We start from the raw sequence: 18,697 nt of genomic DNA, 5'->3' as shown, positions 1-18,697 counted from the left end.
TAATAAGTGCAAATATTTTAAGTAGAAACATGTCAACGTCCTCTCTTTTGGGCACTATGTATTCCATCAGAATCATCCGCATGCGACAGATAGTTTTGAGCCACAGAGTAAGAGATCAAATTCCCATTTGCCCCTCTATTTTTTTCAAACGATTCGCTTAGAACCTGAGGAATCGAACTCCATTTTGGGGTGTAAGAAAAGCATCACAAGATGGTTCTGCTCTAGATTGTGGATTGCGTATGCCTCTCTCTTTTATGTATTTCTGCTGTATCAGTTAATAGTACTGGGTGTTCTGGGCCTTCGCCTTGCCCTTTTTCTCTCAAATTCCAAGCAGTTCGTGGGCTTGGTGGTATGGTTGGGCTTGAGACATAATTCACATGGGTCGCATAAATGCTGCTGTTCAATTAAATCCAGTAATTCAGCACCTCTCTTCTTTATTTCCCTTTGTACCCCCACCGGCCGAGCCCAATGTCGCCCACACTGCCAACATAGTCAAGGGCCGTCTGGTAATTTGAGCGTCCACCGGCTCTAGAGCTTGCAGTCTCTCGTCGGGCGGCGGAAAGGGCAAATTCCCCTCTGTCATAGTAAGCGTCCATTTCTTCTCCAGTTTTTCTCTCATTTTTGTTGTACCTTACTTACCCTGCGTTTGGATTAAAATATTCGTTCATTCGAGGATTTAATTCGATTGTTTCGCGGCATTATCTCATCAATTAAAATTGTAATTTGTGAAGTAAAACGCCCCAATTGGTTCTATCGCTAGTTTTCTTTCCTTGATTTGACATCGTTATGTGATTCTCTTGCGTCATTGACCTGAAAGTAACCAGTTCTGATTCTTGCACGTATTTATTGTTTCTAAAGTTTAGATTTTAGTAACTGTGCGTTTCGGGATTTAGGGTTTTTTTTTTCTCCTTCTAAAGTTACCAGTTCCTTGGATATGTACTGTTGCATTGCTACCCAACTAAATCTGTGGAAATTTCGATAGTTATCTGGAAAGTGACCTCTTTCTGGTGAAAACCCTAATTTTGGTTTGTCTAATTAAGTAGGAAAGGGTACGTGACAAAGAGAAGAAAAGATGAATTCGTTGCTGAGGCTTAGAGCGTGCAGAGTCCTTTCCTTTGACTTCATTTCTTGTCATTCCTACTCGTGGGCATTGTCTTTACCGTTTTCGAATTCCCTTGATTGCATTAACTCTTATTTCTACATATATATTCTTTTAAGAGTGCTTGATGCTCTAGCTTACACTAGTTTATCTTCTTTTCACAGTTCAGTTTCCTCATTCTGAAGTTAACTTTTCTTTATCTGTACCAGCTGACCAGGCGTTAGTATCCCGCTTTTAGAGAGGAATCATGGACGAGACAGACCTTAAATATTTGGAGGATGAAGATGCTCCGGCCATGAAAACAATTAAAGGAGCAACCATGGGTTTAGCCGTTGGTACAATTTGGGGTACAATTGTCGCAACATGGTATGATGTGCCTCGTGTAGAGAGAAATGTTGCACTTCCAGGGCTGATAAGGACCTTGAAGATGTGCGGAAACTACGGTCTCACCTTTGCCGCTGTTGGAGGAATCTATGTTGGTGTGGAGCAATTGGTGCAAAAGCAGAGGATGAAGAGGGACTTTATCAATGGTGCAGTGGGTGGTTTTGCTGCTGGAGCATCAATTTACGGCTTAAAAGGTCATGTTTCTTTCTTCCATTTTGAAATTTTAGTATTAATGCAAGATGTCATATTGGTTCATTCATTTTCACGTTTTAGTGACTGTTAACATTGTTTATGGTAGTGATTTTTGCAAGTTGATAGTTGTTCATAATTTGGGAAATGACATTGGCAACAAATCCTAATTGGGGAAATGAATTCTTTCCAAATGCTTACACTGTTGGCTTGTCATTGTAAATGGGTACCGTTGTGTTGCGATATCTTCTACTAGCTTTGGGTATTTAAAGATGTTGGCACAAATCTGAATGCTAACCGATTATCATTTCCATGGTAATCTCACTGTTCATCTCAATCAATTACTTTTGACATACTGATAAGCCCTTTCTATGAGTGAGAGATAAATGGGCCTCATTCATAGAAAATAAACTGTAGAGAAAAGGGAGAAGTGGAAAAACTAATTAAAGAGTAGTGTTGCTTGTTTTTTTTTTCTTTTTTGATTTTGTATGGAGCCTATATTATCCACGCAAACACGCACAAAATGGCCATGTATATATACACATTCATGTTCTTTGGCGTCCTCCTATTACGGATATATGCTTTCAGTTCTGCATTTTCTTTGCATCCCGCTGCACCCACAATGAACCAATTGACACTTACAACTGTTGACCTGGCAAATAACCCTAATAAGTATAGTCTGAGGTTGTTTCCTTCTGAGCGGACGAGGTCAGCTTGGTAACCGAGGATTTGCATAGAGGCGGCACTGCAACCACGGTCTTAGACGTTATAGTTCAGTTATGCTTTCTTCAAGCTCAACATTAGCACGAAATGCCTAGGTTATTCAATGGAACTAACTTCAAGAGGCATCAGAGGTAAGGATTTTCATAAGAGATGATGCTAACATATTTGTTTTTGGACATAGGCACACAACAAAAATGTACATGAGAATCTTTGTTATCAACGTTAAGGGATAATGCTGTAAAAAGTTTATTTTTGGACACACTTTCATACACCAAATTTGAACATGAGGATCGGTGTTATCAATGCACAAGGTGCAATGGAGTGACAAAGTGCTTTACCTGCACCATGCATAAGGCTATGCATGTGCCTGCCTCATTCAAGCAAAGCACTTCCCCTTTACAGAAACTTTCTTAAACACAATTAAATCCAATAGTGTATATATTTTTTAACCAGAATCAAAGTTTTGTGAAATAATAACCTTGAAGAAAAGAACTTGCAACTAAAATTCTAACAAACAAATTTAATCTTCCAAAAAATATTAAGAGAAGTTCAATTTCAAAATAAAATAACAATTTCCCGTAACAAAAATCCACGTGCATCTAAAACATTCTTAACATAGGAAAACAAGCTTTTCATAAGCTAAAGAATATAGAAACAATAATTTAAGTGAAAATAAACAACTTAAATGAAGATAGACCCAATTAACTTCCCACTTCAGGCAACAGAAAAAAACAAACAAACTTGGTGATATAGGACAAGAAGTTATGAACCAAAAAAAAAAGTTTTAGAAGATGGAAATTGATTAAAAAATCCATACCTTGCCAAAATCTCTTCACAGTGATTATCGTTTGAAGAGTATCACTATCGGAATCTCTTCACAGTGATTATCATTGCTGCTTGATGGAGAATCTTCAACAACGAGCGTCTTGAAGACACATTACCCAAGACCAGCACTAATCCTCCGTGAGAAGAGAGCCTAATTTTTTTAGCAGAAGGGTTGACAATGAACTTGGTATACAATAACTTACTAATTTTTGTGGTCGGTCGGGTGCACCTCAACATTGCAAAGTGTCCTTCAATCGATGCGAGACTCTAGATGACTATGCTACTATGCATTTGTTGAGGCATGCATACGAAGTCACATCTGTTAATATTGATGAAGATTTTGTAAATCTTTCAGAGTCATCCATATTTGACAATATCATAATGATTAGCATAGAGATATGGAGCAAGAATATTTTAAAAATTTCAAATTCATATCCATATTTCAAAATATTATTAATATATTTTAAAAGAGTAGCTTTTTGGTTTCAAACTTTTAGTGTTTTGCCCTATGTGAGTCACGCTTCTAAAATCCCAAAAAATACCCTCACAACTTATAGTACTTCAAAGCTTATTTAGGGGCGAGAAATCCAAAAAACTCACGTTCAACGCATCCCACATTTCACTACTTTAGCACGCACCATGTTCCCCTCTCATGCTCACAACTTGCACTGTAAAACTGGTCAAGAATGATTAGAAACAGAGGGATAGCGAGAATAGAAGTTTGAATCCAAGATTAAACCCTAAATGGGAGGATACAGACATGCTACTCAAGTCACTTAAGTTGTCTTGTCAGAAGAGCACTTTAAACGGGAGAAGGTTCTAAATGAGAAAATATAAGTTGGGTTCTCATCTCATCATCTCATGCCATTGGCCCATTACTCGTATTATGATGGTTGCAAGAGAACAAAATATTCAGGTGTAATGCTTTATGAGCAAGTAGTCATGAGTTTTGAACTCTGGATTCCTATTCTTGACATATCGTTTTTGACATCTACAAATCTATAACATCCAAACATGTCCTTTTTTCTTAATCTTGATCCGAGTTCGAATTATGATCTTAGTTCAATTTTTACTTGCTAGATTGGAAACCTGATTCAATTTGAAAATAGAAATGTAACCCATGTTCACCCGAATCTGTATCTGGAACCAACTTGATGTAATAAATTAAAACTATTTGCATTGTTTAAGTTGAAGGTCTTTGAACATTTCCCTAAATGCCCTGTGACCTTTCCTAAGTATTGCTAAACTCAGCATTAATGTTAGTTTGCTCGTTGTTTATGCATGTACCATGGTTTGTGTATGCTCTTCTTTGTATTTGTATTTTGTATTTTGCTACTTTGGGCTGTAGAATATTGACTTATTTGGTTGTAAGGTGGCTTTCTGGTGTCGGTATCTGTATTTTGTGGCTTGTAACTTCAATGCATGAGTGCCACCTGCATATTACAAATAAAACTCTTAGTTTTTGGATTGAGTTTGGAACTTTTTGTTAGTTTGTACTTCTTAGGTTAGGCATTTCTACAACACCAACTCTTTATTGAGACTTTATTGCTGGATGATATAGTTATTCGTATGCTTTCTTTACGAAAAGCTAGGTTTCGAAATAGTGATACGGCTATGGTACATGTATTTCAAAAAGAAAATAACAAAACTATTAGGCTGAGCCCTTAAGCAACACCCTGTGTTACCTGGTACTTCTATATGAGTGTCGTACCTATACTTGACACGTACCTGTAACCATAACCATAGACCTTGGACACTCCTTGTATATACGTATACATTTATTCGGGCATCTAATCAATTATACATTACATATTTTAATTTAAAGCACTTGTTGTACATTTTATACATATATCCTATTTTTCACATCCACTTCTTGAAATTTGTTGGACATAGGTCAGGTTCCGAACTATGATTTTAAAAGGGTTGTTTGGATGTCGAGTTCAAAAACTAGCTATTTTTTAATTTATAATCCACATATTAAAAGAAACATAAAATGTTATAGGTTTTTTAATTCTCATAACGGGTGAATGAAACTCATATTGATCTAATGTAAATTATTAATTCCAATATATAATATAGATATGTATATGTAAATGTTAATATAGTCGTGTCTCGTACCCGTACCGTACCTATCCAATGTAGGTAGCACCGGATCTTAAAGAGAAATTTGCTATCACATAGCTAAACCACATGCAAGATGAAATAGAAGATGCCAATTCAAGGCTGTAGATTCATCATAGTCTGAGTTTTTGTGCACAAATACTTAGTGGCTAATTATGGAAACTAACACAATAATTTATTTTATCAGTTAAACGCAAAGTAGCTAAACTGTTATTAGGTAAAAGTTTAAGGTAAGGATTGTGGATCAGGTAGTCTTAACGTTCGAATCCAGAAGCACAAAAGCCATTGAAGTTCTTTCAGTCATAAATTTAATTTATGAGATGGTGAAATAATGTCATATCATAAGAGATGGTATGAATAGGAGGAATCTTGGCAAGGGTGTAGAAATTATATGCCTAGTTATAGGATTGTTATATGTTAATAACTTTCGCTCTTGATGAACATAGCTCACATGAGGCGTCCTATAGACATATTGAATGTTATGGTTTAATGTTCTTTAAAAGTTTTGATCTTAATTTTTTTTTCTTATCTTACGCCCTTCTATTGTATTATTTTCTTTTCAATAGCTTGAAAATCAATGTGATTATAAGACCAACAACTTTATGCATTTGAAATTCAAATGTCGAAATTGCTGCTCCACCATCTTTATCTTCTTATATTGACTACGATGAAAAAAAAAGAAAAAATATCCTATATCCCCCACTCACTCTTTACACAAAACCCATATGATGACAATTAAAGTTACTTCTTACTTGTACCTTACTTGTAGGAAATGTGACAAATTTTTGTTATGGGTATACAATTCATATGTGACCCATGTGACATTCTCACGGATATTAAAATTGATGTTTGCAATCTTTTCTTCTCTTTATATTCCATACCACCGGTTTCATGTGAAGGTTATGAAAATTATGACACTAATCATTTCTCTTCCTAACAAATATGCTTTATTGTTACCTAAATATCTCATCAAAATTATCATTTCTTAGGCTATTATACTTACATTTATTGAGTTTACATTCATTTGACCAATAAAATCTTTCACCTTCAATGCTTGACCATTTGAATTAGCTGTTTGGCAGAACATATGCAATCATTTTTATCTCCATCGATCATTGCTTGCTTCAACTATACCTAATGATATAATTAGAACCTTACTGTACAACAAGAGAAATTTTAAAGTAGTAAAATAAATTTGGATTAACTTTATACAATGCTTCTTGACTTCATTTTCACTTCATTTTTTCCTATTTTTTGTGGACCTGCTTGTTGAGTTAATGTGGGGACTACTTTTGAGCTGATGGGAACCCAAATGCCCCCAAACCTAATCAGATAGTCACTGAATGACATATATAATTTTGTGTCATCTTTTAAATACTTGATGTAGTGGTTCTTGCCATACATTGTTGTTCTGAATGCCTATGATGTACGGATACAGATACGATACACGGATAAGAAATGGACACAGATACGGGATACGACAAATCCAAAAAAATAGGATATGAGGATACGACAAGGAATTTTTTTTAAAATTATCATTATATATAAAATTTTTTATAAAATTTAACTAACAATCTAAAATATGAATCTATCACAAAATAACAAGTTTGTAAACAAAAAATACATCAAGATGAAGTGGAAGCTAGTCTGATGACTTCTTTATTGCCTTCATCATCAACCAACAATACGACCTTCATGGTGGGTTCATCAAGAGACAAGGTGGCGACATCAAGAATTCCGGTTACCCTGAAATGAGTCGAATGCATCTCCACCAATATCCCACAGCTTCAATTCTCCTTGATATTCTTAGGATGACCGAGAAAGCAAACGAAGATTGCTATGCATATACACAAGATCTTTTGCCCTTGCTGGTGTCATCTTGTTCCTCTTCAAAGAGTGAATTAAGAGATCGAGAGAGGCGAAGGGAGAGAGGGACTGAAAGAGAGACGAAGAGGTCGAGAGAGAGACTCAGAGAGAGAAGAAGAAGAAAACTCACTTTGACGAGGACGAGGACAAGGACGAGATCGACGAGGAGTTCGACGAGGACGAGATCGACGAGACGATTCCGATTCTCTAACCCAGCAGCAACGAAGACGAGGCGATTCCGATTTTGTGGCGACGTCGGGACTCGGGTGAGTTAAAAAAATTAGGGTTTAGTTTGGGTTTGGGTTTGGGTTTCGAGTTTTGTCTTTCACCTGTTTATTTTTTTTCTTTTTTGTTCGGCGAATCCGAGCCGTGTCCCGTGTGGGATTGATCGTGTCTAACAAAGATTGACCGTTGACCCGTGTCGGACATGGATTAATCTGTGTCAGACACGTGTCGTGCACATGTCGTGCATAAATCCTTATCCGATTCAAGTCGGACACACATTCCTGGTCTCCGAGGGCGAATCCGTGCTTCAGGGCTGGATGCAACTGTATCTGAGTAACTGTTGTAGATTGTTTAGCTGTATGGTTGGATCAATGGTGCAGTTTGGGACACGGGTCTATCTTGGTCATTTGGTTACAATTTCATGTAGGATGTATGCACAGGAGCTCATATGGTAATGTCCCCATATGGAGTGGTATCTCTTTTGTTTAGATTAGGTTTTTCTGTCGGAATTTGTCTGGGATTTTTTTTCCTATTCCGAAGCTGTGCTACTAACTTTTTAGATTGTGTGCTTGTCATGGATTCCACATTTTGAAGGAATTCCCCTTCCATCACCTTTTGGGCATTCATGCGTCCTGTATGTCATCCTATCTGTCTCTCCTCACGTCTAGTATTCTACTGAAGCTGATTTGTAGAAAATTTAGGGAGTGACCAAAGCAAAGTCTATTGACGATAAGTGCCTGCATATTCTACCCAATAGATTACTCAGGCTAACTAGCACTTAAATACCTTTAGTTTAACATACTTTACACTTATTTATTACCTTCACATATTATTGGCAATATTTATATATCCTGAGGTTTTTAAATTGGCATGATAGTACTTTCTGTTATGCAAACGTGAGAACATTCTTCCGAATATCCCACGTGATTGATACTCATGCTAAATTTAGGACCTTTCACCTTTAATGTTTTTTAATTTACTATTAGATCTATACCAATTTTATTTTAAAATACAATTGCGGTAGTTTAAAATAGAATTCGAGTAGGTTTAATAGTAAAATTCGACTGACATTAAAGGTGAAAAAGTTCTAAAGTATACATCACATGGGAATTCATAGGAATATTCTCACATCTGCAAAATAGAAGGTACTAGAGCGTCATTTTTTAGAGGATAAACTCTACAAAATCTCCAAAATTTAGGGTGTTTTCAATGTAACTCCCTGGGACTATATTATTCCACTTATTCCCCCGAAATGTTTCCCACGAAACCCTCCAACTTAAACAGTTAGTTTGAAACCCAATAAACGCTCCCCCCCCAAAAAAAAAAAAAAAAAAAAAAAAAAAAAAAAAAAAAAAACAAAAAAAACCCCCCCCCCCCAAAAAAAAAAAAAAAAAGAAAAAGAAAAAGAAAAAAAAAACATGGACCATGAATGTCCAAAGTACCTTATGAAAAAAATTTCGTTATTTAATATTCTTTTATTTTGGTTTAGTCGGAAATTTGGGTGGTTTGGTGTTTTCTTTTCTAGTAAAATTGTTTTTAAGTTGGATTTTTTGTAACTAACCAAAATGTAGAAGGTTTTTTCTTGAGGGCATTTGTGTAATTTGACATTGAACACTAGCTCCATTAGGTGATATGTTGAGAAAAGTTGAAAGTTTAGGGGGTCATTTGAGACCCTTGAGTTTTGGGGTTTTTGTGTTAAGAGTTTTGGGCATTTTGTGGGATAAACAAAGTGCAGGAGGGTTTCTTGTGAACTGCCCCAAAGTTTTTTTTAAAAATATTTTTCTTTGAAAGATGGGGGGTGGGGGAGAAGTGGGCTGTGAAATTTATCTATTTTAGAAACTTCTGGGTATGCAAATGCTGACAAAAAGCAAGGGAATGTATAGTAATGCAAATTAGGGAAAACTATAAGGTATTTAAGTGCTATATAGCCATTTATTTATTCAGATATGCGTCTCCTATTGTTGTTTTTTCCCCATAGCTAACCATCTGTCGGTCATTTGCATATGTGAATCTTGTCTTATTTTTCCTCAGTTTTTCACAGTTGGGAGTTATGTTTTGGGGTGTTAATGATGTTTCCTTGCAGAATGATATTTGATTCTATCAGAAAACTATGATCAGTGTAAGTGTACTACTATGAGGAAAACTAATATCACGTACCATTCATATCATCAGATAATTAATAGATCTTTTATTCCTTCAGCAAAGACAACGTAAATGTAAAATTTCTACACCTGTGAAGGGTTACATCTAGAGGGGTATAGACGGCTCTTTGCCTTAGTAAAAGGAGCAAGTTGGTACTGGAGATCATACACTCTTAGATCAATTTTCTGAAATTCAACATCTCTTTTAGCGAAACTTAAAGTGATTTTGGATTTCGCCAAAGAGAGAGTTTGAAATGAACTGCACATGAGAGGTCCTTGGAATTACAATTCTCTTAGTTTTTTTAACTAATCCTTCTCTTCATATGTGAGCCAAATGTTTAGAGTGGCACTACAGGCACACTCTCCACCACACTCTCCACCACACCCCCTCTCCTGCTACAGTACAGGGGGGCCCACCTGAGATTTTTTAAAAAATCCCAGGTGGGCCCCCCTTACTGTAGCAGGAGAGGGGGTGTGGTGGAGAGTGTGGTGGAGAGTGTGCCTGTAGTGTTATTTAAATGTTTATACATGGTTACTCTCTTCTGATTTTCTTCTGTCATGGCCTTGTTGCTATCTTGCTTTTTTTTCATCAAAGGCAGATCCCAAACTAAAAAGATTTCGATGTGTTAGGCTTCTTCCTCGTTGTCTTCCCTCCCATTATGAAAATGAATGGACGACTTCAGTATAGTAGTGTTGGATTATTAACTATGTAGGTTGTCGTATAGTATGATTGTTGTGATATGATTATGGCATTATTCTATAGTAGATTTAAAACTCTTATAACACTGCATTAAGATAAATTCTCTTTTAGAAAACTCATTAGTAGAAGAATTTGTCTGAATACAGGGTGAAAATCCCTAACTGGATGGTCGGAGGAACAGGACATGAATAGATGTGGACAAAATGTTATCTTTTTCATGTTAGTGCACTGACCTTTTTCTTTAAAAAAAAAATCAATCGTGCAGATCATTCATGTAGATGTATTGGTGTTTTTTTATGTTACTGCATCATGCAATCTTCATAACTTGTGAGTTACTTCTGTGAAGCTAACCTTAGGTATAGTGTGGATATATTCAAAATGCATCTGCTCTTGGTGTTCTATCTATACATTCATTCAAGGAAAGAGTTGATATAACAAGACTCAAAAGTATCTGCAGCCATTTAATGACACCATGGTTGGGTCTAAAGAACGTTGCCTTGGGCGCCTTACTACCTAGATTTTCCTGCTAAGTTTTTACTTCTGTTTTATCAAATGGCCTTTCAAAGGAAATTAATAATGTTGAGGAAATTAATTGAGGTTGTATTTAAACTTCACTCCTTCAGTCCACGTTTGATCTGTACCTAACAGTCTTGTGCCTGTTTCCAAACTTGCAGGAAAGAGCATTTCAGGTGCAATCTCTGCTGGGTCTGCTCTAGCTTTCACTTCGGCCGTACTTGACATTGGTGGCAGGACAACACGAACTGATAATGGTAAGGAGTACTATCCTTACACCACAGGGAAAAAGCCTAACGTGAGTTGAGTCCGCAATCTCCTCAGCTTGAATGAAACTTGGGGATCTCTCGTTGGTCATGGCGAAGGGTTGCACTGTGTTGTACCTTTTTTGTATTCTCACAATAAATTCTTTGCCTTCTCGTTTGGCTTGGAATACAATGACAGTGACAACGTTATTTTCTTATAAATTGTATCGTCTTGGAGAGCGCTTTTGCTCGTATATTGTTTGAGAATTTGATGGAATTCTCTGTGAGGTCTTATGATCTTGTGGCTTTGGGCAAGGGGTTATTATGTGCGAACAAAACCTCTATAAACAGATTTTTTTTTTGTTTTTTTTTTGTCTTAATCTTGAATTACGTGGTGATGACTTTTTGATGCTTACTCAAATCCAGATTGGCGGAATTATGCAAATGGTCAAAGTGGCTTGTAAGCCACTTTTGGTGTTTGTAAATCACTTTGAGATATTTGGCGAATGACTTATTCTGATTTATACTCCACCAAACAATAAACTAGGGTGGTCTGGCCTCATTGTTTTACAAAATTCTAAGCCATGTTCTTTTTAGTGGATTATAAGTCATGTCTTCTTTGATCATTTTGATAACAATAATGGATTGTAATCTATCTATTTGTCAAAAATTACACTATTAAAAATATATTATAACCTATTAAATTTACCAACCACTATGGATTATAATTCAAAGTTGTCAACCATGCTCTAAATCCTATGGTGGCTGCTCTGGTCAATTTTCCTTATCCCTTGCACAGGTGTCTGTTGGCTTTAGATAAACAAAAATAAATAAATAAAAACTGAAAGTGTCACTAGGGATATTTCATAACTTTATGTAGAAGATAAAAGAATCTTTCCAAAATTTCGTTAGATTTTTTTATATACTATTTGTATTAATGACTATAACTTAATTATAAACTGTATAAGATACGCATGTTATTTGAACTTAAATAAATTAATACAATAGCTAGTAAGGAAATGATTAGTATTTGTTTTCTTTTTCTCCTTGATATCTAAAATAAAATTTAGCATTGTCAGATTAAAACCGTAAAACTTGAAGATAATCCTCGTTTATGAGCAAGGTAAAAATAATCTCATGAATGGAAAGCAACTCACATTTATTTATTCCAAAAGGATAACACATAAATAGAGATACCAGGATAAATATTTGGACAAATTTTCAAAATTGACCCTTGCAAACATTTATTTACAACTTTCGACTCAGTACTAGCTTAATTATCAATTCCGACTTAGTTTCATGAAATTATGTTGAAATTGCTAATTAAAACTTTACGGGATTACCAGTCTTGTGAAATTTTCTATGTTTAAACTAGATCGAAAATGCTAACTAAGTTAGGATTGGATCGAAAACTATAAACAAATATTTAGAAGGGTCTATCTCCAAAATTGGTCCTAAATATTTACTTTGTTCAGCACGCATAACTAAAACATGAAGTTAATGCCAATTACACGTAAAAGCTACATAGAGATTTCGGGGGAGAAAAAGGCCCAAAACTTTCAACAGATGAGGATAATCGTCTACGGTCACGATTACGGAGGGCTATCTTGACGGCCTCATCCTCTGTATATATATAGACCGCCTCCCCAAACCATTCTCATATGCCAAGGATCAAGGGGGTACTCGTATATTTTCTCTCAGAAAGGGTGGGAGAATAAAAAAAGAAAAGAAAATGCCGCTGAAAACTTTTGATGCAACAGTCGCCAACTTCGAATCAGCCTTCGAGAAATTCAAGGCGGAGGGCTCCAAAGATGAGCCCAAGTTCCTGCTTTTCTTGGCCGACAACGATCCTTCTACCAATCTTAGCTGGTGCTCTGGTGATTTAATTTTCTTCTCTCCTCTCTCTTTCCCCTGTCAATTTCTTTCTCGTCAATTGGCGAAAAATATTTATATTATTCTATAAGCATTAAGATGCCCAATATATTAAAAAAAAAGAAAACCCATTTGATGTTGTCCGTTAATTTTGGGGCTGGTGGGTTCAAGGTTGAATTTTTTACTTTCTGCTCTGAGGCTTTCATCTGATCATCAATTATTGTTCTTCTTTGAAGCAAACTGATCCATCAATTGTTTACTAGCCTCAATTTCTTGCGAAAGCTAAAGTCTGATCAATTATTTTGTGGACATTCGCCTGTAACTTGCTCCACGGACGTCTGTCCATGTTTATAGTGGTTGTAAAGAAAAATTCCTCAAGGATCCAAAATATAGGACCAATATGGGGGACAAGTGAGTTGTCCCCCTCCTATTGGATAATGAGTTAGCCATCATTAATGATGACTAACTCATTATCCAATAGGAGGGGGACACCTCACTTGTCCCCCATATTGGTTCCATATTTTGGGTCCTGTAGCAAAGCTCGGTTGTAAAAGAAAGACTGGACTTGTGCAAATGTTGTTATCTAATCTAATCTCTAGGAAAGCCCATGCAATTTGTTCGCTTTACTAAAATTCCCATAACCTGTTGGATAAGGTCTCGCATGCCTCAAATTATTCATCACTCTGCATGTAAATCACGGCATGTAATTCTTGATAACTTTGTCAATTTTGAGAATTTAAGACCATATCTTGAGTTGTTGGTGTCATAACCTACCATGGCTTTGGTTGCTTTTTAGCAGGATTCCTAACCAGCAAGTTATGTTGCCTTGGGGTCTGTTTGGTTCAATAGAGGGTAGAAATAGGATTAGGAATCCTATTTTATTTATGGATTCCAATCTAATCCATAAAATTTTTATAGACAAGTTTTAGTTTTATGAAATCCCATTTTTTTGCATTCTATGTTTGTTTCACCCAATGGAAAAATAGAATCTCACTTTTATAGAAATCCTCAAATTCCTAATATCTAGTTTGGTTCATAATGATATTTTTTAGGGATCAACACTGTAGCAACAGCTAGCTCACTGATAATCACAAGCTCCAAATAACAGCCAAAACCCCACAACATGATGAGCTATGCATGCTAAAAAAAACAGCAACAAACCCAAAGGCAATGAGCTCCACAAGCTCCACCTGACAACCATAACCCCAAAGGCAAGGAGCTACGCAAGCTTAAAAAAAAACAGCAACAAATCCAAGGAGCTACACAAGCTCAAAACAAAACAGCAACAAACCCAAAGGTAAGGAGCTACACAGGCTCCACCTGACAACCAATAACCCACAACAAACACGTGCTCATTTGGAGAAATAAACCCAAAGGCATAGCTAGCAGGATGTGCTTGATTGAAGTCATTAATGAAGGCTCCAAAGAAAACCTGCATATATTCAATTGACAAAAGAGAACAAAAATCATCAACTAAACAATTATGAGAACTAGTTAGGTTCATACAATTATGAGAGATGAAACCATCAATAAAGTAAAGGCTGGTATATATATCGAAGTAGCATTAGAAAAGAAGATAACCAAAAAAATACCAATGCATATTTTGAAGTGCCTTACAAATATTCATGCCCGCAATAAATAAAAGTGTCGAAATCATGCCAAACATCAATAACCAAATGACAAAATCATCAACCAAAAAAATGACAACACAAAAGAGAAGCATATAACAAGTAATACGCTAAGGCATAAGGGGACTAATTATTTATATGTGAACTCTATTTCAGAAATAAAAACTCACACAAAACAACCCCATATAAACATATGCACAAATATAGCTTAGTTGTATAAGTTCTTGGACTCATAAATAGCTTCATATGGGCATCTTTTATCAGCTGCATATTATGTTGATTGCAGCAATGCAATATACAATCCTATACTAAAGAAAAACATAAACAAATCTTCTGATAGGAAGTACATTCAGAAGTGCAGCAGATATGTAAAGCTACACTTTGTTTGCGTCTACCAAGTATTGTGCTCATTTCATAAAGTAATAAGATGTCGATAATAAAATAGTAATGAAAGTGTAGTTTATTTGATTTTAGACACCTCTTTGCACTGAAGTATTTTAACCATTGGCCGGAGATTTGATCAAAAATTAACAAAGTCAATTACAAAATAGTGTAAAAGTATAGCAATCAGTTAACCAAATGGTAAGACAACCCAATGAATCATAGTTACACTCTGTAACAAATGGTAAGACAACCCAATGAATCATAGTTAACCAAATCACATAGAAATAAGAACATGATTTGGAGATTTCCAAGCAAAATACCCAGAAGCATAGCAATAAGTTATCTGGTTTCCTTATAGCTTTCACAGAAAATGTAATCTAAGAAGTATCCAATAAAATATATACATAAGTATGTGCCCAAGATTGTAACTTTTTTTTTAAAGAAATTGTAATTTCTCAAACTTGTCCAAGCTTCACACAGAAACAATCAAGCACAATCCAAATAAACTCAGTTTGTGGACATAATCAGCCACTAAAATGTCTAAAATTGGTCTAATTTCACACCCAACTGAACTATGATATAATTCAAACATTACAAAGCCTAATCATAATTCAAATCCCTTCCCACCAATTCTACTCATGATTTCTTCCATACACATCAACACAAGCTCAATATTTCTAATCAAGATCCTAAAATTTCCTGACCCATAACGAAATCCTATGAAATCAAGCAGAAAAAAGAAAACCAGCATGAAAAAAAAAACAGATTTTGAGTGAGGAAATCGTGAGAAAATTTCAGTCCATTACCTGAATCCATTCAACCTTAAATACCCAGAAATTGCTTTCCTCTGAACAGAAGTAGCAGATATCAAACTGAACCCAAAAGCTGAGAGAGAGAGAGAGGAGTGATCTCAGATGAAATAAGAGGGGAAGCAGAGAGAGAGAGAGGACCGATTCCGCCACCCGCGCCGTCGACTCGAGTACCAGCCTCGACCACGCAAAAAAATCGACGAGCAGCGGGAGAAGAGAAGCGAAGAAGAGGCAAGAAGAAGAGAGAGTTGAGGCGGGAGAAGAACAACGGGGAAACCATGGCTCAATCAAAACTAGGGTTTCGAAGATTAGGAATCGGAATAAGAAGCCAGCAGAGCGTTGTCAGAATTTTGGCCCAATTCCTCTCAAACGGAGAGGATTTGGGATTCCTTAAATATACACTGTTTTGGCCACTTTATAGATTAGCAAATCCATAAATTTTTTTTGAACCAAACTCAAGATTAGGATTTATTTGGAATCCTTTAATTACGAAAATACCACTGTCAGGCCCAAATACCATTCCTATTCCATAAAATTTGTGAAACAAACAGGCCTTTGATATCCTAGTCTGTTTCAAAACACAAGAATTAGCAATGACTCTTGAATCGTTGGTGTCCTGATTCATTATTGTTTTGAGCACTTTTTATTATAATCCTCCTAGTGGTTATTAGCTCATAAACTTGAAAGTTCTACTTTCCTTTGTTCTTCCTTAGTTGCATCTTAAATGTTTGGTGTTTAGAAGGAGAAAAATTCAGGTAGCGGAAACCAGCCTTTTATAATCTTTAAATGCTGCGTATGGATTGAAGGTCAGTCCTGACCCTGAGGGAGGGAGACTGTGAATTTGTGTGTATTTTTATATTCGTGTGTGTTCATGTACATGTGAGAAGTTGGCTGCTTGTTGTCCAGTGACACCTTGATTATTCCCAACTTTTATTTGTTGCTTGCTTTACTGCACTGAAGGTTTTGGGATCAGTTTAAACTAGCGTGAACACCGTGCAACGGCATATTTTTTTTCTGCTACAGTAATACCTGGGTTTAACCGCTACAGTAATTTTAATTGCTGCAGTATCCCGACCCGTCACAGTATACCCGTGCTGCTACAGTAACATTTTTCAAAAAAACACAACTTCTAGTTTCATGTTTGTTATAGTTATAATGATACAGTAAATGTTACTGTAGCATGAATAGTGAATCTTGGGTTCTCCCATTTGTATAGAGGAGTAGATATGATATGATATGATATGATTAGTTGTGGTGGTGTTGTTGCTTTCTGAATTATTTTGAAATTGTGGTCAAACCATACCCGGTCAAATTGACACTGATTCTAAAGACTTGAAAATTTCTTGTGACTTTCTAATTTACTTTCAAGCTCTAGTCAAAACCAATCCCAATTGAATCACGATTTGGTAAATTATAGGTTCGACTATGTCATAATACATGTTAGACAACGAAGTTAACGAGGTTGGCATGGTGGATAACCAGCTTCACTTTAATTTTTGGTCAAACTAGGTTTAAGTTGGCTTTTTCATTCAATCTGTTTGTTAAAATACCTAATAAGTAAGCTTATAAGTCCCAATTTAAAAAGCTAGAATACCCTAGTTTTTAAAAAAAAAAACTAGCTTAGAAGCTCACCTAAATAAGCTAGATTTGACCAAACAACAAATTACTATTTTACCCAAACAATTTTTATAGCATTTTTATCATAAAATCCAAAAGCCACTAAAAGCTAACGTAACTTAAAAGCTTCCAAAAAATAACTCCTCCCAAGCACCCTCTTATTGTGATTGCTTCCTCAAGTTTTATGATTTATCTTAGACATTTCCTGAACTTGTCCTTATTTGCTTTAGATGTTCTATAGATAAAAAATAAAAAGAAAAAAGAGTTCTTGTAGGGTTGACCATCTCAACCCTTTTTTAGCTTATTGCTCATTAGGATAGAATTTTTTTATCATGAACTAGAGTATAATTTCTCATTGGAAAGCAAAAGTAAGCTATCATTTTCCCCCTGCTTCATAAGATGTAGAAACACGGTATTTGATTTTGGAAATTTTCCCTTATCTTCTCTTGAGAACCTTGTCTAGTGGAATTAGTAGACTTTTTTTTGTGGAGTCTTCCTACTTTGGAATTTCTTTTTCGGTTGCTTCAGTGATATATATTGCTATTCTAGTTAGATTTTTCATGATTGATAAAGAGTTCCAGAATGCTAATTATAGTTTAAATTGTGATGCACCTAATAGCTTCTGTTTGTGCAAACCCTTATTTTTCTATGAATGCATATGGCCATTGTAATTTGCTACCAATGTATCATATGTTTGGTAGTATCACCCTGTTCTTAGTGACTAGTTTGAGCTTGCATGAGTTCCTAGAACATTAAGGATGTCTATCATACAATTTTTTTTTAAAAATTTCTGAACAGCATGTTCATGGGGGTGTTTAGGCTTGGGTTGGATTGAGCCCTTAGTATCCTCCCTTTCTGAGAGACATTTCTAATTTCTAATTTCTTGAATGCCTTACAGTCCTTAAATTTTTTGAAGGCAACCAGTTTAGGTGAATTACCTTGTTAACAAGGTAACGCTATTCAAGCATTTTTCTCTTGCCGTGCATGTGTCAAGACATTGAATCTTAAAGCAAGATAAAACTTTCAGACATGGGATAAACTTATTCTCCCCTGACAAACGATATTTGAAGATATCATCCTGTGGGAGTGACCAATGCCATGCGTGAGAAAACTTTCAATGGAGAACGGTTTTTGATGTTAGTGTTCTTCCACTGTGAGGAATATCATGGGTTTCTACATTTCTATATCAAATGTTTCAGCCAATTCATTTCCAGGATGTTTCCTCTGGGTTGTCTCCATTTCTTATCAAGATTTTTGGTTTGCTTCAAAAGTTCTACCAGAAAGTTTGGAATGAAAATAACCTATCCTCCTACTCATCATTCTCTGTCTTTTAGAAACTAGCCTATACCAGTCTAG

General features: G+C 35.8%; 2 protein-coding genes across 3 annotated transcripts in view; both read left to right on the top strand.

The window, feature by feature from the left end:
* LOC109843547 (outer envelope pore protein 16-3, chloroplastic/mitochondrial-like) lies at positions 438-11,404 on the top strand. Of its 2 annotated transcripts, none has more exons than XM_020412482.1 (3): positions 438-584; positions 1,309-1,677; positions 10,948-11,404. In XM_020412482.1, the coding sequence occupies exons 2-3, from the start codon at positions 1,347-1,349 to the stop codon at positions 11,091-11,093; spliced, it is 477 nt and encodes a 158-aa protein (XP_020268071.1). In that variant the 5' UTR covers positions 438-584; positions 1,309-1,346; the 3' UTR covers positions 11,094-11,404. The 2 variants fall into 2 exon arrangements, with proteins under 2 accessions (XP_020268071.1, XP_020268072.1); XM_020412483.1 differs by lacking the exon at positions 438-584 and adding an exon at positions 617-718.
* Positions 12,690-18,697, top strand: part of LOC109843546 (thioredoxin-like protein Clot) — a 7,031-nt gene continuing 1,023 nt past the window's right edge. Inside the window, exon 1 of the mRNA XM_020412481.1 lies at positions 12,690-12,908. Coding sequence (XP_020268070.1) covers positions 12,764-12,908 — 145 coding nt within the window. The 5' untranslated portion in view covers positions 12,690-12,763. The remainder of the gene's footprint in view (positions 12,909-18,697) is intronic.

This window comes from Asparagus officinalis, chromosome 5 (assembly GCF_001876935.1).
Source record: "Asparagus officinalis chromosome 5, Aspof.V1, whole genome shotgun sequence".
Taxonomy (NCBI): Eukaryota; Viridiplantae; Streptophyta; class Magnoliopsida; order Asparagales; family Asparagaceae; genus Asparagus; species Asparagus officinalis.
The sequence above is the reverse complement of the archived record's forward strand: the minus strand, read 5'-3'. Positions and strand labels throughout refer to the sequence as shown.

Coding starts and splice junctions, on each gene's coding strand:
- LOC109843547 (XM_020412482.1), top strand. CDS start 1,347: ATGGACGAGACAGACCTTAAATATTTGGAGGATGAAGATGCTCCGGCC. Junction 1,678..10,947: donor ATCAATTTACGGCTTAAAAG/GTCATGTTTCTT, acceptor CCAAACTTGCAG/GAAAGAGCATTTCAGGTGCA.